We start from the raw sequence: 26,969 nt of genomic DNA, 5'->3' as shown, positions 1-26,969 counted from the left end.
TTTTTTATAATGGAAAAAAAAATTGTGAGACAGTTGCACAAGCATTTTTGCAAGAATTAGAATTAGTCTGTTATTAATAATAGAGGCAGCCAATACAACCTTCGGCCGGCTATGATTAATACCCCTTGTCAATATCTCATGGCTGATAAATATCATCTATTTTGAGTGCTTGGCACTCTCTGGAGCCATATGCTGTTACTACGTTCTGATAAATCAGTAGCAGAAGTCATCTATACGCGTACTTCAGCATTCGACCTGCTGTCCTCTGGCTTCATCTTGTGGTCAAACAGAGTAAGTGCAACTAAAGAAGAAGAGCGGTACCACATTGTGATTCTCTGCCAAGTTGAGTTACACGTCAGTAGGGAACCGGTACTGGTGAGTGGACGTGTACCGTGCACGTCAGGCGGTTCCCGGATGCACCAAACAGAAACATGGAACGGGTAGTGGTGGAAGTGCCGATCAACAACGGTGAGATTCATTCCACCTCCACGTCTAACGCGCCTTTCAGCCACTTAAATAACATCTCCTAAACAGCATTTGCTGCTGCTCTCGATTAGTGCAGAGATGCTCCTCCTCCTCTTACGCATTTGGTTCGGCATTAAATTTGCTGTAGCCACAGTGGCGCTATCAGTGCTTTACAGGTTGTCTCGCTTCTCTGATTAATCTGTCGTAGCTGCAGGCTACTGTCAGCTTGTACACAGTGTGAGACAGTGTAGTCACAGAGTTGCTGTCATCTGTCAAATCGCAGTTCTGCAACTGGCACACTGCCTTTGCCATTTAACCTCTCTTCACCAATACAAAGGCCCAGTTTATTCTCCATCGTGGTTTGTTATGTCTTTTCCATTAACAAGCAGTAACATGCAATTGCACAATTAAACAGGTAAAAGTGAATTAAGGAAAATAATCCAAACAAATAAACAAATAGATTTTAATTCTATTTTAATCAAAACACATGCGGTTTAATATTTCGCAGGACGTCTACATCAGGAAGTGCATTTTTTTCTTTGATTTTCAAGATTACTCTAGATTTTATAGGTGTCGTGCAAATTAAGAGAATTATAATGCCACAGAGTCAAATTTATGTTTGATTTTCAAGTAGGTCAGAGGTCAAGAGGACCCTAACTAAGCCCACTGTATATGAAGAATGTCAGATCACCAATACACCTTGCTGTGTTTCAGCATGTTCTTTTCTACTATTTTGGAAAAGTTATTCTGTTCTATTGCCATCTTAAGGTTTTCCCCTCGCTTGCCCTTCCACAACCCCACGAAAGCGGCAGGTGCGGTTTTCAGCACGTCATGACATCATCCTTCTGCGAGAGGTTATTGCACAGAATCCCTTTGCCTCCAAAGAGCCAGGTTTGTCTTTTTTTTTTTAATGACTTGTGCTTGAATGCCGACAGCTGCATTTCCTGCATGATAAATGTGTGTGGTGGAAAAAAAGTTGTATTAATTTATTTTCTTCAAGTTGTTAAACGTGTCAGTATTACAAACCTCCTGTACACATTAAGATATGTGTGAACTGATTGATTTCAGGACGGATTTGGGCACGCGTGGGCGAGATTATCACTGCTGCCCTCCAAGATGAAAACTTTGAGGTGGATGCCAGGAGATGTAGGGAGAGAACCATGCTGCTGCTAGACTACTACAAGAAACAAGACTTTCCCAGCCTACGCAGGTTGGTTCAGTCAACACAATTCCAAAGCCAAGAGTAAAGAAATCTTTGCACTGTATGCACGATGTACAGTACTGGCTTTACTAGCAAGTTTTAGTATGAGCACATGTGTGTGCTTTTCCTTTACTCAGGTTTGGAACAGAGAGATTGTATGCCCAGAAGGAGGATCTGCTCCATGAAGTTTTGGAGCTGGAAGCTGAGAAGGGACTCATAGTCAGCAATGATGGCACAAAGTACCAGGTGAGTAGCATTATTATTGTGTCAGCAGAGAGAGAGAAGAGCATGTGTATGTATAGTACAATGCTAGTGTAAAAAATGCCTTTTTTAATAAGGTCTAAGTCATCATAAGTGATAACCGTAATCCCAACCCTACTGCAACCCTGTATTTTTGAGAAAGGCACTTTCTTCTGTGGAAGAAAATGTATTTTTTTTTTACAACATAGACCTCAGAGGGTTGCTTTAAAGGGGTAGATAAATCACTTAAGTTACAGTATTTCACTTTTTTTCTATACAGTTATAGATTTATCTTTTGGAAATATGGCTCACCAGATTAATGGGAATATTAGGAAAGAAAACATTTTAACATTCTCTGCAACAATCTGCCTATTTTGCTGCTCATAGTTTAGCTTATACCCAGAATTACAAGTCACAAAGGAAGGGCATCTGGCATAAAAATCTCTCAAATCAAACATCCAGGAAATAAGGAAGCAGCTAAAAATCACTACATGTAGCACAATCAAGCTCAAGTCATTTGTTGCAGCATTTTTTCCCCAAAGGATCATACTCACAATCATAAAGTAAGCAAAGACATTGAATAAAATGTATGTATTCTTTGTTGTTGAAATGATCTCTCCCTTATATTTCTTAGGATGAAGAGCGGAGAAATCGAGTCGCAGAAGAACTAACTCTACCAGAACAGGACAAACCCAACATCACAATCCCGCAAACAACCACTACAGGTGAACAGATTCAAAACACAGGGGCAAAGGATGTGTAACCATCCACACTGGTGTCACAGATGCTGTTTAATGTCTAAATCTTAGTATCATAACAGCTGGGAAAGACAGTTTACAAAGTATTGTGGTTATCGTTCATTAAATCACCATGATTTTTCAGTTAAAATTGTGATTCAAGGTAAAAACCCTTTAAAAAACTTTTTAAAAAAAATCAACTTTTTCTATTTCTGCTGTGGTAGCTTTAGGAACAGTAGCCTGAATTTTCACATAATTACAGAACAAGAAGAAGAGCATGAGGAAATGACAGAGCTGTCAGCAGCGCCCACAGCCAAGCGGCCCTGCCAGTGCTGCTGCCAGACCTACTCTGAGATTCTGAGCTTCTTGGAGAAACGCTCAGAGGCGGAGCAGCGGCTTCGAGAAGAAGAGCTCGCGTTGCGCCGAGAGGAACTGGAGATTCAGAGAAGTACGATTTTTGCCATAGTCAAGCTTCTTCAAAACTGAAGAAGCTTCTTGGATGGACTTAAAGAAGTCCAGACGCTTTTCTTTCCAAGCTCCTTAGACTACGATGACCTGGATGACTGAGAACCTTCACAGACATGTCACTAATAATACACAAGTAGCCTGTGACATTTAAATGATACTAGATGTTACTAAGGGGAGCAACATGTGCCAAGACAACATGCCCCCACACTATTAACATCACCATCCTGAGCCACTGATACAAAACAGGATGGATCCATGTTTTTTACGCCAAATTCTGGTTCTACCATCACAGAAATCAACACTTAACTGATCAGGCAACATTTTTCCAATCTTCTTTATAATTTTGTTGAGTTTCGTGAGTTTCGTGACCAAAACTGTAGTCTCAGATTCTGTAGCCAAAGGAGTGGCATCCAGCGTGGTCTTCTGCTTCTGTAGCCCATCTGCTTTAAGGTTTGATGTGTTGTGCATTCAGAGATGCTCTTCTGCATACCTTGGTTGTAATGAGTGGTTATTTGAATTACTTGACATGTTACTTGAATTACATCAGGGACGTATTTTCTTCCACCGAAAACTGCTTTCACTGGATATTTTGTATTTTGGGCCATTCTCTGTAAACCCTAGAGATGGTTGTGTTGCAAAATCCAAGGGGATTTCCTGAAGTACAGAGACCACCCTATCTGCCATGCCAGATTCAAAGCCACTTAAGTCAACCTTTTTTCCCAGACTGATGCTCATTCTGAACTTCAGCAGAACTGAAGCATCATGCTTAGGTTTTTAAGTTATTTAAAATGCAAGCGTGCATGAATAATAATAATAATGTATACTTTATTGATCCCCGTGGGGAAATTACTCCTCTGCATTTGACCCATTCACTCAGTGAAGCAGTGGGCAGCCACTAAGCAGGCGCACCGGGGAGCAGTGTGTAGGGACGGTACCTTGCTCAGGGGTACCTCAGGGTAGCCATTCAGTGGATTCGAACCCTCGACCTTCCGATCATGGGTCGACCACTCTACATCAGTAGGTAGAGTGGTCGACCCCCTGCCAAAAACAAAAAAAAAATACTACTGTCTATATTAATAAAAAGAATACTACTCAACTGAAAACAATACCCTCTAAAACTTATCTGAAAAGAATTTTATGAAGATTGTCACGCTGCCATTGTGCTGACATCCATTTTCACTTCACGTTTTCAGGTAAGATCGCTCTGGAGAGAGAACGTCTGGGAGCTGAGAGAAAAGAGAGGGAGCGGAGATTTGAGCTTGAAAGCCAAGAGAGGCAGGTCATCTTGGACCTTTTAAAAGAGAAGGTGCTGAAAGGCTGACAATGCATTTTGATGCATTTCTTTTAGTAAATTTGCAGAGGTTGGGAGTGGGAAGGGCAAAGTTATCCACTAAAAAGAGGAAGGAATGCAGTGAAACTAGAAATAAAAGATTATGAGTGCCAGATACTTGTTACCTAGACAAATGTGTGGAATTGCTTGAAAAAGTGTTGAGACATCTTATTTATGTGCACTTTCTTTTGTTTTATAGTCTTAAACTGGTAAAATTGGCTTTTCCTTATCAAAGTACACTCAATAATTTATTTTTACAGGACAAAACTGATAAAACCACCTGGCCTGTTTCCCCAGACATAGTAAAGCATAGTGCTGGTAGCATCATGTAATAGGGTCCATAAAGAACTTAAATACGAATTTAATTATGCATTTAAAATGCATTTTGGAGACTTCTAATTTGCTGAAAACAAAGCCAGATCCACCACAATTATTGGAATTAAGTTCAGAAATCCAGGTGTGCAAAGGCTCTGAATATTTTTGCACATAGATTTGCACATAGATTTCAGATAGATTCTTTTTCTCCAAAGTAAAAAAAACAAACATTTTATCACTTAGAGGAGATTTTAAATTAATGGGACAAAAAGACAATTTCATTCAATAGAAATGAGCTATAAAGCACTGAAAACTGTGCAAAGTTTGGAGACTAAAAGCAGCTGCAGAACTGACATACAGGTAATGACAGCATCTATAACAATCAGCCGGCACAAACTGCTCCACGTTAATTGTTATAGATATTAAGAGACTATGTGAATTTTATTTCTCGTGACAGTCTGAATTAGGTTTTTATAGCACTGCAGTAGCTGAAATTAAGTAATGGAAAGGATAAATAGGCGTGGTGTGGCATCTTAGGTGTGGTGATCCATTGAGCCAGAACTGGCAGACAGGATCATTGTGTATGTTCTGTTATATAAAGTCAATAAAGCTAGCCTTTTCCTAGAATGACACCAACAACATTATAAGCTCTTTTCAGAGAATATACAATTGTTTGCAGTGCTAGAATGAAAAAAAAAAGCAAACACAATAAATACATAATAGAGCCTGTATATTTAGGAAATTGGAGTTATGGACCTAAATGTTTCTTAGCTCTGTAGCATTTACCCAGATAATTACTTTACACATGCCTTATTAAATATTTTCTATCTGAAGGCATTTTAAAAAACATACATAGAAATAAAACTATATTTTACTGAACAAATTGCTGTATTTTGACTGGTAAGCACTTTTTAATGCAAAAATTCACACTAAAACAAGCCATGAAGTCTTTCACCTTATTCTTCAGATTGTGAGAATAAGTTTTTTTTTTGTTCTTTATAAAATTACTTTGTAATAAAATATTAATGAATTAATTAATGAAAAGTTAGCACTCTTTTTGTAAGTAGTCATTAAAGTTGCTAATCCCTCGTAGGGATCGGTCAGCCGTACAGTATAAGGTAGATATATGTTCACGATGCAGCACTTTTAAAAAAACATTTTCTGCTGATGTACACATTGTTTTTTTTATGATTACTTTAGTTTACATGATAGCACTACTGTGAAATTATATAGAAAACAAACTTGACATGTTATTTTTCCTTACAGTGGGTCCCCACAATGTGTTGTATAAAATATAAGGCAGATAAACAAATTGTTTTAACCTAAAAAAGGCAATGATGTCTATTCTGCAAATAAAACAAATAGTAAAGAGTGTTCGTGTGGCAGTTTATAATCAACATTGTTTACATTTATCCCCTCTTATTCAAGCACAGTATTTTTTAGAATCAAATGTACTACATGTCATAGTGCTGTTATAAAGTGATTCATCATCATCATACATTAATCTCCTAAACATTTAAACTCATGAGGTGGAACATCTTAGGTCTTGAAAAAAGGATCTTTTTGTGTGACCTCACATGGAGCAAGTTACTTTCCCATTATATGCAAGGTTTTGTTTACTAGGGAATGTTACACAAATTTGCAGACTGTTGACTAGATTTGTTGTATAACTACTATAGTGATGAGGGTGGTCACTTTTAGGTAACATGTTTCTTTGTATTTCTTCTCATTTTCCAGAAATGAATTAGTTCCTTTGTTTTGCTTATCAAAATGGAGCTCAAATGCAGACCTTGTCAGGAGGCAATAACATATGCACACACACACACACACACATACACACACACACACACACACACACACACACACACACACAAACTTATTCCATGCGGAAATTATCTTGTCTAAGACAGTAACTTGTCTGTACACCTGCGCTAAAATATGGGGATTAATAAAAATATATTTTTAAAGAGGCTAAAAAAATATCGTAAATATGACATGTTTTTCAGTAGAAATGTAAAATTAACTTAAAAACTCAGTATTTTGTAAATGATTTGATGCAGATAGCGTTTTTTGTTTCTTTCTTTTTAAAGCTATTTTAATCTGCTGGTACTGCACCTTAGACCGAGCGATTACTCACTCGCTCCAGCGTTGTCTCATACGATTTAAAGCAAGAATCCTTTTTTTTTTCCATTGCAGTCCCTATAAACAGTGCAGGGATAGCGGGGTAAACCAATCCCCGCAGGTCCCACCACATTTCTTTTTTTACACCGTTGCGCTTTAATTTTAGGTAATACGAATCCCGGTTTCTGATTGGTTAAAAATTTAATCACGCGCGCCTGCTATTTCTAACTTCTTTCTGATTGGGCCACCAGCTGTCAGTCGCGACTTTCCTACATCCAATGAGCTTGTGCACGTGGCGTTTTTCTCTTACTGCGACGGCTTTGATACAGAAAGTTTTAACACAGCTACATTTTAATTATCCGGGCGACGTGTTTGCAGCAGCGGGTTGTTGCTGTACCCAAGGCTGCTTTTGGCACCTTTCAGTTCCCTTCATAGTTTCGAAAAGCAGCGCGTTTGCTCTGAATGCGTCACAGCGTAAGTGACCGCATGGAAACGGAGAGCTCAGCTTTCCATCTGCTGTGGACTGTGGTAGAGTGGGGGTTTGTGTGGCGGTTGGCGATTTGTGGGTGGTCGTTGATTCGCTAACGCTAGTGTTGCGTCCACATTACACGTGGAGCATGTGCTCTTTGTTGGTGTAGCGTATATACAGTGTTTTTGGTTGTAGCGTTTTAGTGTTTATTGTATTTTTATTAATTTAAGAATCGTCTGCATGGCTGGGATCTAAAACGTGCTCGAACTAGATTCAAGTATAGTAGTCGGTTTTCAGCTAAATTGGGCACTTTAAGATAAACAAAACCAGAGCCCACAGTGAGTCCAAACCAACATGCCAGTTAGACGCTTTGGGGGTCACAGGTCTTTGGTCTCTCAGTCTCAGTCCCCAAAGCTGTCCTATGGTTACACGAAAATGAACATTGCCAGAGGTGGCTACCGTGTTTTTTCTGCCAACTCTTCCACCGCATGCACCGAGCTGGCCCAGAAGATAACAGAGTAAGTGAAATTAATAACTGTTGACTTAACGTGTTCGTGTCATTGCAACATATTTAACGATTTAATACATAGTCATGTTGAGTACACAGTCATGTTGCTTCGTGTGTGATGTTGACATGGCCTTGCTAGCAAGCCAAGTGTCTGTCAAAACACCACGTTACAGCTGCACGCGTGTGACTTTACGTTGTTTTTAATTCAGTGCGACAAAAACAATCACTATTGTGAAAACTGTGGACCAAGGCATGACAATCACACTACTCTCGCCACAAGATGATGGTGTAACTGCTCAGCGTAGTGTGACCCAGTGTACATGGCCTACATTCGTACATTACGTAATGCATGTTCAAAACATCCTTTTTAACACACTTCAACAAGTTTTATGGCAAATACTGAACCAAAGAATAAAAGCTTTAGAAACGGAGATTAAAAAAAGACTTTGCACTGAACATTTTAATAAAATCCAATTAAGTGGATATGCATCACCTCATTGTACCTGAAGATGTGACAGTAAATCTGCAAAAGTGTATAAATATTTGTTATATGTTAAAGTATTGATGTTTACTTCAACTAAACTGCCTATCTTACTTTTTGATAACTGATTCCAGATGTCATTGCATGCTGTGTAACTATTTAATCAGCTTATTGGCTGTTAAACTTGAATTTATGTATGCTCCAATTTATGTACCTCAATGGTCAACATAACCAAACCTGCCACTTTTCCTAAAAATCATTTTTATTTTGAAGTGCTATTACATAGTAACAAAACACTGAGGACAGCACTATACAGTGAAGAATTTTTTTTATTAGCTAATGACAAATCTGTTTTTTTTTCTGCAATGGGAGATAAACCTGTCAGACCTGTCAGTGGTAATCATTGTTACAAAGGGAGTATGCTTTTCAGATTCAGGTCTGTCTTCGAAGTAAGCATGGTATAGATTTACTACTGGGTATTACTGTGATAGCCGCAAAATACTTAATTGGCCGTGATTCATAGAGCATGTACACGAAGCAGTGTTTCTTTTGGTTAAAAACAAGTGGTTCTCTTACTGTAATTTGAAAGCATCCTTTATTTTTTTGTTGTCTTTGTTTTATTTGTTTTTTTGCTCCTGTAGCCTTGTCAGATAGCCAGATGGAAGTTGCACTTCCCACCCAGTAGGGAGGGGAAAGAATCGCGGTTTCTTAGTTTTCAGTGCTTGGCAAAGTTGCAGGAGATTTTTTTTTAGCCAGATTATGCTTGCATTTTCATGCTGTGTTTTCTTGGGGAGCAAAGGTTTTAAAAAATGACAGAGAAAATAGAGAGAAAAATATTAATGAATACTGTACTGAATATTTATGCTGAGGTGCACTCAGAGGCTGGGTGTGAATATGGCTGGAACAAAAGCATCCTTATTTTTATTCTTCACTGGATAATGAAAGGAAAACAACATGCTTGAAACCTTCCCTGGTTAGACAAATATATCTTTCTATGAACAGGAAAAAGAAAAAAACTTAAGGAGAATGTCCCATATGTTCAACCCCTGTTTTTATTGGGCTACTTTATGGTACCGTCATAACAAAAAATTGAGCTATCTCAAAGATTGTAACAAGTCTGAGATTTATGAATGCAAACAGGGTGAGGCAGCAATGCAGAGTACAGACTGATGGGTTCTCTGCTTGCATTTTGGCTGTTGCATTTTGACCTAAATAGCTTCTAGTTAAGATTTATAATTTTTTTGTAAGAACCACCAACTTAACAGAGCCCAAATTGAGGTGTTTACCTTTGAGACTAACGGTAAAGAAACAAAGTACAATTTCTATGATGTGATCTAGGGGGATAAAGCAAGTAAAGAAATGTCTTATTTTGTCTCACCAGTAAGTTCAAACTTCCAAATTTATATCAGAAAATAGAAAAGGTCAGTTATCAGTGACCAAAATTATTTGTTAATTATATGTATTTCTTAAAATCATTTAAGAAACTGATCATTTCACCTGCATAAATGGATTTTGACACACACGATGTTGATAGCCAAAAATATCAGGTTTATTTCCACACAATAATGTAATAATTTTAAACTTTAGTTCTTCAGATGGAGAGCTATCAAACTGCTGGGCAGAAAATAGTGTCTTAGTACAAAAATAATATTTATACGCTTCAGTTAGTGCAATACACCAAGGTATGTTTTTTTAACTCTGTTTTTTTCCCCAGGCGTTTGGGGGTGGAGTTGGGCAAGTCAGTGGTTTATCAAGAGTCAAATTCAGGTGAGGCCAAGCATTTAATGTCAAATATTAATGAACTATGGTTTCCTGTTGCCACAGTAACTCATGAATACATAAAAAAACTGTGCTTTTTATTCAGAGACTAGAGTGGATGTGAAAGAATCTGTCCGTGGACAAGACATCTTTATCATTCAGACCATTCCCAGGTGAGACAGATGTCTTTAGCAAAAAAAAAGAAAAATGATTCATCTTTTAAAGGTAGTATTTGGTGTTCTTAAATGTCTGTCATCCAGCGACACCAATATTGAGCTAGAAAAAACAAAAGAACAAACAAACGAAAAAAAGCTTAGATTAGCCACCTGGCTTGAAAAATTAGCTGGTTGTTTTGACCATGTCTGCATGACATTGAGTTGTTGAGATGCTTAGGCATACCTAATAAAGTGGCCAGTGAATGTATATGTTTTACAAGAAGTGAGAGTGAACGGTTGGCTGGATTAGGTGGAACCGAAAAAGATGACCCCAAATGAGTGCAAATGTATCACTTTCTGTTGGATATGTAAATGACCAATTAACTGCAAACACATCAGCTAAGACAACTTTATGCTTTGATAAAATAATACAGTTCTGATCAGACACAACTCTTAATCAATTTATTTAATGTTCTAAAGTACTTTATTACTGAAATCGGGGTGTTTTCAATGTTTTATGTTATAAGCATGTGTCTTTTATGTGACACAATAATATGGCCAGCTTTTTAAAATCTGACCTCAGATAGTTACTAGGAATTCTAACAGGAGTCGAAGCATATCTATTTTTGTGCTGTGACTCAGTTAAGTTTTCCTTTTCATGTCATGTGAGGTGAGTTTTCCACCTTGTTGTTTCCACCGTTGTCATTCTTTTGCTATGACGAAAAGACTGGCTCTAAAAAAACAACCAGAGGTCATCAAGGTTGTTTTTTTAGAGGCAGCAGATGAGGCACCTGCCTATCTACATGTTGTGTCTTGCCATTAAAAACAAAAAACAAAAGTAGTCAAACTGGTCTAATAATAATATAAATAACTTTCCTGACAGTCGTCATCGCAGCACAGTTTTGATTTGTAGTTACTATAGATCAGAATCATCTGTTAGACCTTTTCTTACATGCGAATGTTTTTCCTGAATCAAACTCATTTACGTTAGCTGACTTTTAAAGCTGTTCTTCTCTCGGGGTTCACAGGAAAAACCTGTTTCGATGGTGCAGGTTATTTGTAAACGATGCAAATAAAAAAAAGAAGAAAAAGAAAAAAGTGAACCTTTGTTCAGATACAGTGGTGTTTGCACTGTCTGTTGACATGATGTTTGCAAACAAATGTTTAATGGCAGACCGAACAGTCTCTTTCATCTCATAATTATAAAGCATCGTTCTGTATTTTTTGTCCTTAGATTCAATATTCCATACCTGTACCTTGCAGTCCGTGGCACCTGATATGGTCTCTTATTTCTTTCTTTCTTTTGATGTTGTGTTGCTCAGAGATGTCAACACAGCTGTCATGGAGCTGCTGGTTATGGCTTATGCCCTAAAGACGTCCTGTGCCAAGAACATCATCGGGGTCATTCCCTACTTTCCTTACAGCAAGCAGTGCAAGATGAGGAAGAGAGGCTCCATTGTCTGCAAGCTGCTAGCATCCATGTTAGCTAAAGCTGGTATATACGTTGTTCTCATTTCCTTTGTCATCATTGTTTTGTGTTTTTTATACCCAGTAAAAGAAAGTGCAGATTAAAGTCAACAAACAGTCAGTGACACTAAAAGTAGGAGGGGAGGTACATTACGACTGTAGCTTGAATAGTGAGTATTGTTTTAGTAGTGATGCTTTATCAGACCCAGGTTGAATTAGTGTATTTTTCCAGTCTGACTCAGTTTTTACTCCTCAGGCGTAAAAGGCTGGCGGGGGATTGTCGTCATCCTGCTGGCCGGGCGGGTGGCGTGGACACCCATGTTTTTGAATGCGATAACTTGAGAACGAGGAGTAGGAGTCTTGCCTTGCCTGCTTACTGAGCCTGAAGACAAGTTTTGTTGACCTTTTAAAAATGGTTGAAAATGTAAATTTAAAAAAAAGTTAAAAGGTGAATAAACGTAATACTGCCTGTTTCCATTCATGTTTGTTTTTTAGCACAATAACCCAGTTAGTGTTATTGCAGGATTCACAGGGTGGTCTTCTGCCAGAATGTTATTCAGTGTCTAGTTTCTCAGTATGTTCCAGGTCTTGCTCAGTCATACTGTTTATGCTTCTTCCAAATGGCAAACAAATACCTGCAAGTTGGTAGAAACAATCTTCCTGTGTGATTATAAGTCAGCCACTAGAAGTTGTGAAATCTACAAATGTTTCAAAATTTGTGCAGTATGTACAGGCTTAGGGATGTAAGAAACTGTACATGTAAATACCTAAATGTATTGTTTTACAAAATGTCCTACCTTTTTATTGTTAATTCCATTTTCTTATTTCAGTTGTCTTAGTTCACTGTCCTTAAAACCAGTGATTTAATAATTTGCGAAGCTATCAACTTTTAAAAAAGATCAAAATTTTATTTTTCTGTCACCAATCTTGAAGAGCTTTAATTTCATGCTACAGGCATTTCTGAAACTATATAATTTCACAGACACATAAACATATGTTATGTGTTTGTACTGCAGGGCTAACTCACATCATCACTATGGATCTTCACCAGAAAGAAATCCAAGGCTTTTTTAACTTCCCTGTTGACAACCTGAGAGCTTCCCCTTTCCTCATCCAGTACATTCAGGAGGAGGTTAGATTGCTTTATACTGTAGGCTCAACAAGACGTGCCTGATCATCAAACATACACACAAATAGTGTTTTACTGTTATGTATAAATGGTTAGAGGTCAAGAGTATTTTTTTTTCTCTTCAGGTCCCAAATTACAGGAATGCTGTCATTGTTGCAAAGTCCCCCTCGGCTGCTAAGAGGTAATTTGGCAAGTCTGACAATGCCGATATCTTTAAAGTTGCTATTATTAAATGCATTAGTACTGTTTCTCTTGACTTTTTTTGCCTTCACTATACTGAATGATGTATATGCAAAGTTTGACGTTAAAGGGGTATTTTCAAATTAAGCTGAAATAAAGTTTAAAGTGTTACCTTTTGTGAGCTAGAAAAAAGTCAGATAAAAGCTACACACACCTTAGTATTCAAAACGTAAAGACTGAATTAATGGTGTAGGATGTTTTCAAGCATGAGGTTCTTCCTCATACTTGAGTCTTGAGTCTTGTGCTCAAAGTCACATGATTACTAAAGTCCCTATGGGGCCTGCCTGGTGGGTGGGTCATTCTGTAAGCAGCTTAAATACCTAATAACCTATTGAAACCTTTTCGTCCTTTTATGATCTTCTTAATGTTTCAGGTGTTCACTACATGCACTGTGCACAATTCTCTTCAGAGCAAGCTACATGTTCCACAGTTTTTGCCATTGTCGCAGATTGAATCAGATGCTTGTTGTGTAGTAGCTTTATTAAATCATGACTGCTGTTAGTTGCATTCACAGAACATGACATCCTTTTTTTTTTTTTTTTTTTTTTTTTTAAAGAAAAAAAGATCATCACTAATCATAGGTTTAGCAATCATAGCAATCATAGGTTTCGGAGCTATTAACACTGTGGGCCTGCACCATTTATTTGCTTCGCTCATGTATGAACATACTGGCATATGCTAATTTAAGAAAGTGATTTAAAAACATATATTCATGGTTCTTCTTTGCATGCTACATATTAATTGTGTAAGACAAAGCAATCACCTACAGGCTCTGTTAGCATTACAGTTACTTGTTTAAAGACATGCATGACAGTGCATTCCAGTAACCCCCATGTGCCACTGCACTTAAAATTGTTTAGCAAAATTTATTTGCAAATGATCACATACACATAACAAAGACTTAATGTCGATGTTCATTTTGTGATCAGCTACTACACATATATGACTTGTAAGGATCTGAGTGTTATAAAAATAATTCCCAACACTATAAATGCAATATACATGTTAACGATCTTGGTGCTCTAGGGAGTTTTTATAGTAACTTTCATCCAGATTGAGGAACCCATCTATGGTTAAAATAAAATTAAAACCAAAGTGTAAAAGAAGGGGGAGGGGCAGAAATAACACCTATAGTAATAACAGCAATGAGAATAAAAAGAACAAAATAATAATAATAATAATAAGTGAGTAGGAATAACTTAAGTAAAAGCAATTGTGAATAAAGCTGTTTTAAAAATGACTAAGGTTGGAGACAACCTGACCTCAATGGGTAGTTGGTTCCAGCTATAGGCTGGTTGTGGGATGTGCAGTGCTTTGTAGGCTAAACTGAGCTGAAAGTGAAAGTGTGGACAAGCTAGAGACTAAATTAAGAAACAAAAGAATGCCTAACGCTTGTATGGCCTCCTAATTGTGCTTTTGTGTTTTCAATATACCACTTTTTCTTTGTTGGTGTAATCTCTGTCCTTTGCAAACTTCTTTCTGCTCTCTTTTCTCTGTGTATTTTTTATGTGTTGTTTTTGTCAGTTTCTTTGACATTGTGTGTCTGCATGTTTGTCTGTCCTAGAGCTCAGTCCTATGCTGAGAGGCTGCGACTTGGGCTGGCAGTGATACACGGGGAGGCCCACCACTCAGAGTCCGATATGGCTGATGGTCGACATTCTCCCCCTTTGTCTCGTGCTATCACAGGACACACTGGCCTGGAGCTACCATGTAAGATAAACGGCGCAAACCTATCTGTATCTGTTGTTGTTGCTTTTCTTTCTCTTTTTTTTCTTGAAGCCTTGATGGTCATTTACAGGTATTATAATTTTACTGGGAAAGGAAACTGTTTTATTACGAACTCTGTTTTTTGTTACTGGCTGTCTTTAGAAAAATTCATTTTTATTTATTTATTTTTTTTCCAAATCTCTTTATTTGGTTTTCCAGTTTTCTTTATCATAAAGGCAACTATGATTCAAATATAAATGGTTACATATATACAATAAAAATTAAACAAAATCAGAACAAAACAAAACAAAAAGAAAAAGCAACAACAAACACTGAAAGAACGTTAGACAGAGGATGCTATTAATCGAACTACCAATGAGGCTCAGTGATCATTTATGTCTGTACAGTATTGAAGAAATCTATAAATGGTTGCCAGGTTGAATGGAATTCCTCCAACCTCCCCCTTAATAGGAGTTTAATTCTTTCCAGCTGCAAGTGTCTCAATACATCTTGTGTTAACGCTGATGTGGTAGGAGGCACCTTTTGTTTCCAATTTAGTAGAATTAAACGGCGTGCCAGCAGTGTCACAAAACGTATCACATTATGTTGGGTGGCTGATAGGTCTACAACAACCGGCTTCACTCCAAATAAAGCACAGATTGGGTCTGGCTTAAGTGTTTTTTTAAGAATTGTAGACAGTATATGAAAGACATTTTTCCAATATGTTGCTATACGGGGACAATTCCAAAACATATGCGCCAGTGAAGCAGGTTGCTGTTTACATCTTTCGCAGGACGAGTTTACATTGGGGAACATCTTTGACAGTTTCAACTTTGATAAATGAAGTCTATGTAACACTTTAAACTGTAAGAGTCCATGACGAATACAGACAGAGGAAGAGTGTACATTTTTCTGGGCTTTTGTCCATTGACTGTCTGTGATTCTTGTGCCAAGGTCACACTGCCAAGCCTCTCTCAGATAGTCAAGTGTGACAGTTCCATCCAGTTGTGACAGCGCATTGTGAATTTTTGTAATCAGTCCTTTCTTGAGTGGATCAAACTGAAATAAGTTATCTAAGGCAGAGTCTGGGGGCCGATCTGGAAAAGATGGAAAAAGCCTCCTTACAAAACTTCTGATCTGTAAGTATTTGAAAAAGTCATTACTGTGTAAGTCTAATTTTTCTTGCAGTTGCCGAAATGTGGGAAAAACCTTGTTGATGAATAAGTCCTTTATTGAGTGCAGCCCCTTGTGGTTCCATTGGAGAAATGAAGTGTTTGAAAGTGATGGTGTGAATGTTGCGTTATTCGTGAGTGGAGTTAATATGGAGGCTTCCTTCCACCCGAAATGTTTCCTTATCTGTGTCCAGATTTTAATTGTATGAGAGACTACAGGATTTTTAAAGTCATGTTTAGGGATAGGGAGAGCTGAATAGATCATAGCTTCTAATGAGGAGGGGTAACAGCTTTCATTCTCCATCGTTGTCCAGTCGGCCCCCTCAGTGCGCAACCATAACGACATGGAACGAACATTACATGACCAATAATACAGACGGAAGCATGGTAATCCCATCCCTCCCTGACATGTCGGTCTCTGCAAGTAGCCTTTCTTGATTCTTGGATTCTTTCTGTTCCATATGAAATAGGATATTAAAGAGTCTAATTTATTAAAAAAAGGCTTTATTAATCACAATAGGGATACACTGAAATAAAACCAAGAATTTGGGAAGAATATTCATTCTAACAATGTTTATCCTCCCTGCCAGTGAAATTGGTAGATTAATCCATTTGTCTATGTTATTTTTTGTTTCCTCATATAATTTAGAGAGATTATGTTTGAATAAACCATAATCCTGAGTGATATTTATTCCAAGATATCGGAACTGATTAGAAACCCGAAATGGTAAGGCATTGAAACTACTTGGGTTGCCTATTCCTTTAGAGTTGATTGGGAACAGCACACTTTTAGATAAATTCAATTTGTATCCTGACACTTCTCCGAAATTCTGCAAAATTTCCATGATGACCGGGACTGATTTTGCAGGGTTAGAAATATACAGTAGTAAATCATCTGCGTAAAGCGAGACTTTATGTTCTGCTTTTCCCCTTCTGATCCCTGTATATTCGTCTGTTGAGCGCAGTAGAAGAGCTAAAGGTTCAATAGCTAATGCAAAAAGCAGGGGTGAAAGAGGACAGCCTTGTCTTGTTGAGCGATTCAGGTCGAAATAGTCGGAGTGGACATTGTTTGTTTGTACCGACACTTTCGGTTGGGTGTATAGTAGTTTAACCAGAGAGATAAATTTAGGGCCAAATCCGAACCTCGACAGGGTCAAGAAGAGATAATCCCACTCGACCCTGTCGAAGGCCTTCTCCGCGTCCAAAGAAAGCAAAATTTCAGGATTAGGATTATGCTTGTCTTGCGTATAGATAATGTTTAAAAGTCTTCTAATATTAAAAAACAGCTGCCTGTCTTTGATAAATCCTGTTTGGTCCTGAGATATAATTGTTGGCATGACCGTTTCCAGGCGTGTTCCTAAAATCTTTGCAAGTATCTTATTATCTACATTAATTAAGCTGATCGGTCTATATGAAGCCGGGTCTAAAGGATCCTTTTCTTTTTTATAAATCAAAGAAATGCTTGCCTGATATAGAGTCGGCGGTAGGGCTTTTTTGTCCAGCGCCTCATTATATACTTCTAGTAACAGGGGTGAGATGCGGTCTTTAAAGGCCTTGTAAAATTCTGAAGTATAACCGTCTGGACCCAGAGCCTTGGAGTTCTGTAAATTATCTATTGCCTGCTGTATCTCTTGTATAGTTATGGATTTTTCGAGTTGTTCTACTTTGTCTGGGTTGATCACAGGTACACTAAACTTGTTAAAGAACATCTCAAATAGTGCGGGGTTCTTTTTTGATTCTGAGGTGTATAAGTCTGCGTAGAAACTTTTGAATATACCATTTATCTCCTTTGGATCCCTCGTTATTTGTCCCGTATTGGTGCGAATTTCTGTGATCAATCTTTTTGCTGCTTGTCTCTTGATTTGTTGTGCTAGAACTTTACCCATCCTTTCCCCCTGTTCATAATATTTATATTTTGCCCTGGTTAGAAGCTTGACTGTTCTTGCGGTATACATCAAATCCAAATCGGCTTGCAGGGACAGTTTCTTCTTGTGCAAGACTGTCGAGGGCTGCGCCGTGTGTTGTCTGTCTACTTCCTGTATCTTGTCTTTTATACGACTTTCTTCTTCTCTTTGTTGTTTATTCATTAGACTCTTCCGGGAAATTGACTGCCCCCGAATGTACGCTTTTAGTGCTTCCCACAAGGTAGACTTGGTAATATCCGGAGTGTTGTTAATTGACAGGTAAAAATCAATTTGGTTCTTAATATCTTCTATCCCCTGTTTATTTGATATTAAACTATTATCAAATCTCCATATCTTTGTTGTGTGATTAAACCCGAGGGCTAGTTGCAAAAGGAGGGGGCTGTGATCCGACAACATTATTGTGCCATATTCACAGTGCTTTACTGACGGTAGAAATTTAGAGTCGATTAAAAAAAAAGTCTATCCTGGTATATGTCTGGTGGACTGGAGAATAAAATGAGTATTGTCGCGCATTAGGATTCTGAACTCTGCACGGATCAATTATTCCATAATTTCCCATAAATTCCTGGATGGCCTTTGCCGATTTAGATATTTTGGCTGGTTTACTTGATGATCTATCAAGGTTAGTATTTAACACCAAGTTAAAATCACCTCCTATGATTAATTGATGAGTATCGATATCCGGAAGCTTCGATATTATCGACCGTATAAATTGCTCGTCGTCCACATTTGGAGCGTAAATATTTACTAACATAACTAAATGACCATAAAGTTTGCCAGTTACAATAACATATCTACCCTGAGTGTCTGGTAGTACTTTTGCTGCTGTAAATGGTACTGATTTTTTGATCAGTATGGCTGTACCTCTGCTTCCAGCATTAAACGTAGAGTGAAATATTTGTTCTATCCATTTGCATCGTAATCTATTATGGTCTTGTACTTTTAGATGCGTTTCTTGGAAAAAGATTATATCCGCATTTACTTTTTTTAAGTGAGCTAAAATGTTTCCTCATTTCACTGGTCCCCTGAGTCCCTTACAGTTCCATGTTACACAGTTGACAAGATTTTGTGGCGTTCTCTCAGTAGAGGTACCAATAGTTATTAACTGTTACTGAGTGGTTGATGGATCTTACTCTGAGCTTTCTAAAAGTGATCCTCTGAAATTCACAACTTTCTTGAACCAAACTAAAGATCAACCTCACGAACTCAAACCAGAACCAATTCTTCATTTGCAGCAAAATCGAGCTGCAAATGGAAAATAAAAGAAAATAAAAACAATTTTTGTCCAGCTTTTTACAGGCTGTAGACATTAGACTTACCACTAAACTCCTTAAGATTGTCTATTATTATATACTATTCCCTCCTGGGTTATGTTGTTTGTAGAGATGGCACTCACTATCCCTCCTGAGTGGTAGATGTGGCTGGACTCTGGACGTGGGTACTGACGAACTTCTCTGCCTCACGCGGATCTGTGAATGAGTGCTTAGCGTTGTCCACCGTTATAGTCAGCTTCGCGGGGTAGTACAGACTGTACGGGATGCCAGCATTCCGCAGTTTCCCTTTCACGGAGTTGAATGACGCGCGAAGTTTGCTGACCTCGGGATTCATGTCAGGGAAGATGTGTACAGGTGATCCTTTGTAGAAGAGGCGGCCTTTTTCCCTGGACAATCGCAGAATCTTCTCTCTGTCGGTGTAGTAGTGCAGGCGGACTATCATGGCTCTTGGGCGCTCCCCTGTCCGCGGTTTCGGGGCAAGGGTTCTGTGGGCTCGGTCTATCATAATACGCGAATCATCATTTTCTTTCCCGAGCACTTCTGAGAAAAATTCTGCCATGAAACGGCTGGGGTTTCCCCCCTCTGCGTCCTCATTAATGCCCACCACACGCAGATTTTTTCTGCGGCTTCTATTTTCTAAATCCAGGCATTTGTCGTGTAGCTTGTTGTAATCTTTCTTTAGGGTCTCGTGATCTTTCTCCAGGGCTGTCAATCTCTCTGTAGTGTCGCAGAGGGCCCGCTCCATGTCCTTCTGTATACTTGTCGTTTCTGCATGAGTTTCGTGCAGTGCCTCTATTTTCTGTGATAGCTCATGTCGAAGCTTATTGGTGTCTGCTTTAGCTTCTTCTCTTAGCGAGGAAATGTCCTCACGTAAGTTTTCATGCATATTCTCTATCTGCGTCTTAATATCGTTCATCATACCGTCTCGGTAGGCTTGCAGTTCGCTCCGAAGGATCCTCACGGAGATTGGTGAGTTCTCGTCCGCCATGTCGTGTTGTGACTCTTCGCTGCCAGATGTAGCAGAAATTGACGACAAAGTTTTTTGCGTGTATTTCCGACTACTCTTCATGACTCGCTTTATTCAGGAGGAGTTTGTATAGTTGAATCTTGGTCCAAATCAAAGTCGATATATGTCCCAGGAGGTTTGGATAATCAAAAATCTTAGCGGAGCTGCCTTTCGCTGCTACTTACTCCATCGGCCGGAAGCGGAAGCCCATTTTTATTTTCATGTTAATTGTTAGAAAGCTTCCACAAGCTCCCTGTTCCTGTTTTGATTCTTTGCCAAGACACCAGCAGTGTTCTTTTAATGTTTGAGTTCCTCAATTCTTACCTTAGTGTGCATAATAATCATGAGAGCTGCCCTGTAAAAACAGCACTGGCAGAGTCCTGACTGAGAGGCTCTCCCATTGCGTATTATTTATTTTGACCACTAACTCAATGGTATATGCCAGGTTTAAAACATTGTGTTGTCAAACATGACATTTTTAGTAAGAATATAATGTTTATTCAAACTTACGGCACTAATAATAAAGATTAGCATCAATCCATCCGTCCATCCTCTCCTGCTTATCCAGTTCAGGGGACTGGAGCCTATCCCAGCTACCAAAGGGGGAGAGATGGGGTAAAATTTAGACAGGTCACTGTCTTGTCGCAGAGCCAGGAGAGATTAGCCTCTATGGCTAAGTCTGACACATTTGCATGATGGATCCATATCTGGGTAATTAATATGCTTTCTCCCTTTTAAATGAAATAAACAGAAAGCCTCTTCTTTGTATTCACTTTGAACAGGCAACTACATCTGATCATAATCTAAATCAAAACCATTTCATTCGTTTGTCCTAAGCTTGACAGATTAGACCTCCATAAACTGGCACGGTGCTGTAGTTGCTGCAGGAGTTTTAAAAATATTAACACGTTTTAAGATAAGAGTAATGCTGATGGCACAGCAACAAACAGCAACATGTGCAGTTTTCCCAAAAGCTTGCAGGCCAGCTCTGCCTCAGACATTGTTATAACCACCTGTTATAACAATGTCTGAGCTACCTGCCACCGTCGCTTCCTTCATTTCAGCGCCAGATTTATTTCCCTCATCTCATTCCACCCTATGTACTCTCCTTTCAGCTAAACCATCTCCCCTGTTCTCCCGCCTCAACTTGGAAATATGTCTGCAATATCTTTTTGCTGTCTCCAGCAAGGGCTGAATCTGACTCTTCTTATGTCATCTCCCCCAATTTCACTTTGCATTGATTACATAAAATGTCAGGCCTTTTAAGTCTAAGCCTGGTTGCTCTGAGTTTTTAGAATAATTTTGGGGGCGGTATTGAATTATTTGTCTAATCATGCCATAATGTTTTGTACCATCCTATCCTTTTCCACAGCAAGCAGGAGACAGGTCCCATTCCCTGGGATAGAGCTTCCAAGTATGATAATATTGCCTGAATCCACTCTTGACTCCTATTGATTGTTTATGCTTCCCTGCATGGAGTGACAGTGAGTTGCTGAAGGCTTCCACTTCTAAGTGGCGCTGGTCACCTGTAGAACCTGAATGAGGTTTCCTCTTTTTTAGGATTAAATCACTACTTTTTTCCTATCACACACTGTTCTGAAAGATGAATACGGCATTTCAAATTGACGTTAATAAAACCAGTTAGTGCAGCAAAAGAAGGGTTATACCCCATACCATGTCAACATTAAATACTGTGAGTAATTTTTTGACTTACAAAGTTATTTACAGTGAATTTCACATACACTGAGTGAAATGCACTGTCTTGATATTCATCTTTGAGCCACAGTGTCTGGTGAGTGTTCATGGTAATTGCTGGAAGCCTTCTTTTTTGCATCATCTGTTAAAATAATATCGATTCTTATAAAATTAATAATTGTTACCCGAGTGAGAAACTCTTAAATGAATGATATTATGAATAAAGTATTAAATTATGGAGAAAAGCCTCTAGGCCAGGGTTGGGCAACTCCAGGCCTCGAGTGCCGGTGTCCTGCAGGTTTTAGATATCACCCTAGGTCAACACACGCCTGAATCAAATGATTAGTTCATTACCAGGCCTCTGGAGAACTTCATTACATGTTGAGGAGGTCATTTAGCAATTTGAATCAGCTGTATTTGACCAAGGACACATCTAAAACCTGCAGGACACCGGGACTCGAGGCCTGGAGTTGCCTACCCCTGCTCCAGGCATATTAGCATTTTAGTGTTAACTCAAAACTATTATTCATTAATTGCTTAACATGAAAGAAATCCTGACAAACAATAACACCACCCTTTGATAGTTATGTTTTGCACTGTGATTACATCATCTTGTTTGAAGTTTCTGTTTTTGAGTTTTAGGTGTCAGATTCTGCGTGATTCCTTCTGTCCAAAACGTCTAAATAGTATTAAGACTTTAGTTTCATGACTTCCTTCTCAATCCAGAAATAACTATTTTAAAATGTATATTTTGCACAGTAGCCTTTGTACATCTGATTTTTGACATTATTGGGATTTCCATGTGGGAAGCGCAACAAATAAGATGTGTTGAGTTCTAGACCTGAATCAATTGTTGCTTGAAATCCCTTCAGGTACATTTTAATGTTATATGTTTGGGTTGAGCAACTTAAATTTCCAATGACCCTTAGTGAATCTCCAAGATGAACCTTTTTATATTCTTATGGTGGTAAATAGTGTTTTGGATTACAAATAAGAATCGATTCTGGTCTGTTTTCAAAGGGAAACCCAGTTCTGCAGTCATACCTACCACTGTACCAAAAGCAGCTGTACGTCTTGGTTTGGATTTAGTTGGAAGGACAAATGTGAAAACTGTGGAATTATATATTTTTGCCAAAATCTTAACAGTTTGAATGGTACTGTGGTAGTTGAAGCTTATTGGGTTAAAGGTGTCTTGCATGGTGTTTGCAGGTTTTAACCAAATCCCTTCTCACCAAATGTTCCTTAACTTTACTTCATTCCAATAAGCTTCCTCTGATTTGGGTTAAAAGAAAAGACCTGTCTTTTTTTCCTGAGAGTAATGCTAATATTTTTGTGTCTTTTAGTGATGATGGCAAAGGAGAAGCCCCCTATCAGTGTTGTTGGCGATGTAGGAGGCCGAATTGCCATCATTGTTGTAAGAGCTCTAAGTTTTATGTGATTATCTTAAAACAGTTTAGAAATCTACTATTTTAACTGAATAATGGCATCTCATACATATATGTATTGGTAGGAAACAGCTTTAGTGGGGGGTTTATAAAAAAGTGCAGTGTGATCATATCTTTTCTGTGTTCAGAATCTATTGTTAATTTTCAATAAATTAACAATAAATAATCATCTTTCCAATAAAGGATTTCAAATATGGTTAGTAATGCCACTGCATAAGCTACAGGGAAAAGGCTTCTTTTTGTTTACACCAAAATGTAAATGCTGAAATTCAGTTTTTGTCTGTATGTGTGGGCATTTTCTTAGGATGATATTATAGACGATGTGGAAGACTTTGTTGCAGCAGCAGAAATTCTGAAGGAGAGGGGAGCCTACAAGATCTATGTCATGGCTACACATGGCTTGCTGTCAGCAGAGGCTCCGAGACTAATAGAAGAATCTGCTATTGATGAGGTAAAATAATGTGCACTTGGTATAATTGATTATAATTACCCGTTACTGACATTAACTTTTAGCAGTCCATGGAAACGCATCAGCATTAGAGATCTGCTGTACTCTTTCTGTAAAAGTAAAACTAATGGGTGAAAAATTTCACAACCAAACTTTTGAAGCGGTCTCATCCTAGGTACGCACTCACTGGCCACTTTATTAGGTACACACATTCATTAACAATACTGTCTAATCAGCCAAGCACATGGCCGTGTCTCAGAGCGTTTAGGCATGTAAACTTTGTCAAGATGACCTGCTGAATTTCAAACTGGGCATCAAACAGGTGATTTAATGATTTTAAGTGATAGAATGGTTGGTGGTGCCAGATTTACTCATCTGTTTTTCAGAAATTGCTCATCTACTGACATCTTCCTCTTCTCTGGGAGAGAATGCCTTATTGATGTCAAAGGAAAATGGCCAAACTGATTTACACCTCGGTTTCTGCTGCAACACTGGAGCGTTAGGGTCAGAATTCAGTGTAAACATGAGAGCGTGGCTCCATTCTGCATCGTTTCAAAGCGGGTAGTGGTGATGTTTATGGTGTGGGGAATAATTGCTTGGCATACTTAGAGCTGCTTCCAGCAAGTTAATGTGGCTTGTTACAAATGGATCTAATTATCCCAAACTGGTTTCTAGAATGTCACAGTGAGTTCATGTAGGGGTGGGCGGTAGAAACGATATAAATTTGGCCAACGGTAGAGATTTTGACTATACCGCTCTACCGCGATAGCACATGTTGATGGTGTCATCCAGCTGCGCCTGTTTTGGTCGAAAGCATTGCAGTGGCTGCAAACAACATCATCTGCAAATTATGCCGGGCGACAGTAATAGCAAAGAGACGAAGCACTTTTGGAATATGGGGAAAGCCAAAAACTGCACTTCCTCCACTTCTGTACCATTGATTCATTAGTGCTGAATTCTCTCGCAGCTGCTCTATTCCCATGTTGTTGCAGTATATTAATGACTAACCTCGTATTGCGGATGGACTATCTCAGTTGTTCTCCTGACTGAAGTTTGGTCCGTTTATAGCATCCTGCCATGCAATTTGCATTTGTCCCTAACCACCAGAAACCCTCACGTTAACTTTTATCGAGTGGTAAAAAGTTTGTAGCACATCGTTATATACCAGCTAGTCCGACTTCAGTAACCTTACAAAAGTCACTGCTGTTTAGTTTTCTGTCTTTATTTATGTTGGAAGTGATAGCAGAGCTATACGTTTTAATTTTTTCAGAAATCTCTCAGTCAGAACATGGCATATCATGTTTAGGTGGAAGCTAGCGGGCTAACTTCCTGCTAACTTCTAACTCCGTTGAATTTAATAAATTCTGTTTTCATGGATGCCTGGATGTTAAACTTAATTGTTCCACCTGGTAAAGCAGCAACGCCGATCATTTTATTAAAGATGAAAGAATTTAGACAGTTTTTAACTACTCCGCGAGGCTCCTGCCTACGGTAGCCGTAATGCTCCAACAATCCATCAAGCGGTGCGCCTTCATAGCTTACCAAAGTCGTACTAAAACATTTTTGACAGATTTCTGCGCGCCGTGTGCCACATAAAATCGGTTCGAGGTCAGTAAGCATAACCAGAATTTATACATAAGGCACACTGTCGATTTTTGAGAAAATTAAAGGATTTTAAGTGTGCCTTATAGTGTGTAAAATACGTTATACAGAAGAAAAGAATATATCGTGATATATATCGTTACCGCACATGCTTCAAATTATACCGTGATATGGATTTTAGGCCATATCGCCCAGCCCTAAGTTCATGCTCTCAAATGGCCTCCATAGTCACCAAATCTTTATTTAATACAGCACTTTTTGGATGTGGAATGGGAGCTTCTCATCATAGATGTGCAGCTGACAAATCTGCAGCAACTGTGAGATGTCATCATATCAATATGGGCCAAAATCTCTGAGGAATGTTTCTACAACCTTGTTACATCTATGCTACAAAGAACTGAGGCACTTCTGAAGGAAGTAGGAATCAAACCCAGTACTAGCAGGTTGCAGCTAATAAAGTGTGTGGTGATGTACATCTACTATATGTCTAATGAGATGTATTCCTTCCCAAAAAGGGAAATTAACAATCATAATGTTTTGTGTATATTAAATCTTTATTTGTTCATCTTTCTATGCTTTCATGCTTGGGTGTTGTTTTGTGTTATAGCTTAAGAAGGAACAAAGCTCGAGAGTTGGGGTGAAAGAATTGCTTTTAGTCATAACAGACGTTATAAATGAAAGATACAATTTTATTAACATGTATGTGTGACATGTAATTACAAGATGTAACAACATTTGACACACAAACAAAAAAAAATGAAAATGCACTACTAAATAAAGCTGCATTTATCCTTAACTTCCGGTGTTGTTAAATAATAGAAAATTTAAGATTGTGGTTCAAAAAAACCTGTGTACCTGTGTGAAATACTTTGAGATAAAAGGGTACATTGTGCTTTCAGGTGGTGGTGACCAACACTGTTCCCCATGAGGTCCAGAAGCTTCAGTGTCCAAAAATCAAAACCGTGGACGTCAGTATGATCCTGGCTGAGGCGATCAGACGCATCCACAACGGAGAATCCATGGCCTATCTGTTCCGCAACATTGCTATGGATGACTGAGGCAACACACACGTACATTTAGGCTACATCATTAATAAGCACATACACTGAGGACCAAGAATCCAGTTTACTTTAAGCTCGGCTTTTAAGCTGTTACAGTTTGTTTTCCTGTTAATCTTTAGAGAATAACTGACTCTGTGTACTGTATGTTACATATGAAACTCAGACTTTGGTTTATTTCTCTTATCTGTTACACAGAAAAACTGTACACACTACTCAATGGTTTCACTTCGCTAATGTGTCTTTCATACAGTCGTGACAACATAAATGTCACAAATGATGTATCACGTGGACCCTCTCATTACACTGTAGCGTTTGGCAAATAAAGCTGTTCTTCATGGGGCTTTTTTATGTTTATTTTTTATCTATTTATTTATTTTTTTGATACCATCTTGATTCAGAATGATAAATGCTAAGCTGAATAACTGGGTGGGGAAGTAAAGCTCTATACCACATCTGGCATTTTCATATACATTCATTTGTATTTTACCATAGATGTGTGAAGACTTTTGTGGAACTGCCAGAAAACTACAGTAAAGCGGCTTCACACCTG

At 38.5% G+C, this 26,969-nt stretch overlaps 2 protein-coding genes across 3 annotated transcripts; both read left to right on the top strand.

Moving 5' to 3' along the window:
• Nucleotides 1-366: 366 nt before the first annotated feature.
• On the top strand, nucleotides 367-6,035 carry LOC134623353 (scaffold attachment factor B1-like). The gene is made up of 7 exons (XM_063468515.1): nucleotides 367-468; nucleotides 1,234-1,356; nucleotides 1,534-1,675; nucleotides 1,804-1,912; nucleotides 2,541-2,631; nucleotides 2,906-3,091; nucleotides 4,305-6,035. The coding sequence occupies exons 1-7, from the start codon at nucleotides 432-434 to the stop codon at nucleotides 4,430-4,432; spliced, it is 816 nt and encodes a 271-aa protein (XP_063324585.1). The 5' UTR covers nucleotides 367-431; the 3' UTR covers nucleotides 4,433-6,035.
• Nucleotides 6,036-7,150: 1,115 nt separating this feature from the next.
• LOC134623350 (phosphoribosyl pyrophosphate synthase-associated protein 1-like) lies at nucleotides 7,151-26,781 on the top strand. Of its 2 annotated transcripts, XM_063468511.1 has the most exons (11): nucleotides 7,151-7,864; nucleotides 10,050-10,102; nucleotides 10,200-10,266; nucleotides 11,571-11,743; nucleotides 12,732-12,847; nucleotides 12,970-13,025; nucleotides 14,649-14,794; nucleotides 21,541-21,582; nucleotides 23,207-23,277; nucleotides 23,613-23,759; nucleotides 26,258-26,781. In XM_063468511.1, the coding sequence occupies exons 1-11, from the start codon at nucleotides 7,701-7,703 to the stop codon at nucleotides 26,414-26,416; spliced, it is 1,194 nt and encodes a 397-aa protein (XP_063324581.1). In that variant the 5' UTR covers nucleotides 7,151-7,700; the 3' UTR covers nucleotides 26,417-26,781. The 2 variants fall into 2 exon arrangements, with proteins under 2 accessions (XP_063324581.1, XP_063324582.1); XM_063468512.1 differs by lacking the exon at nucleotides 21,541-21,582 and having other exon boundaries at nucleotides 26,258-26,779.
• Nucleotides 26,782-26,969: the final 188 nt, after the last annotated feature.

The sequence above is a fragment of the Pelmatolapia mariae genome, unplaced genomic scaffold, assembly GCF_036321145.2.
Source record: "Pelmatolapia mariae isolate MD_Pm_ZW unplaced genomic scaffold, Pm_UMD_F_2 NODE_ptg000570l+_length_109192_cov_1, whole genome shotgun sequence".
Classification (NCBI taxonomy): domain Eukaryota; kingdom Metazoa; phylum Chordata; class Actinopteri; order Cichliformes; family Cichlidae; genus Pelmatolapia; species Pelmatolapia mariae.
This window is presented reverse-complemented; position numbering and strand designations above follow the sequence as displayed.

What these genes read in the sequence shown, in the direction of transcription:
- LOC134623353 (XM_063468515.1), top strand. Translation starts at nt 432, where the DNA reads ATGGAACGGGTAGTGGTGGAAGTGCCGATCAACAACG. An exon ending in GGAAGTGCCGATCAACAACG is followed by an intron (nt 469 to 1,233) that starts GTGAGATTCATT and finishes TGCCATCTTAAG; the next exon opens with GTTTTCCCCTCGCTTGCCCT. An exon ending in GGAACTGGAGATTCAGAGAA is followed by an intron (nt 3,092 to 4,304) that starts GTACGATTTTTG and finishes TCACGTTTTCAG; the next exon opens with GTAAGATCGCTCTGGAGAGA.
- LOC134623350 (XM_063468511.1), top strand. Translation starts at nt 7,701, where the DNA reads ATGCCAGTTAGACGCTTTGGGGGTCACAGGTCTTTGGTCTCTCAGTCT. An exon ending in ATCCATGTTAGCTAAAGCTG is followed by an intron (nt 11,744 to 12,731) that starts GTATATACGTTG and finishes TTTGTACTGCAG; the next exon opens with GGCTAACTCACATCATCACT. An exon ending in CACTGGCCTGGAGCTACCAT is followed by an intron (nt 14,795 to 21,540) that starts GTAAGATAAACG and finishes CCTTTTCCACAG; the next exon opens with CAAGCAGGAGACAGGTCCCA.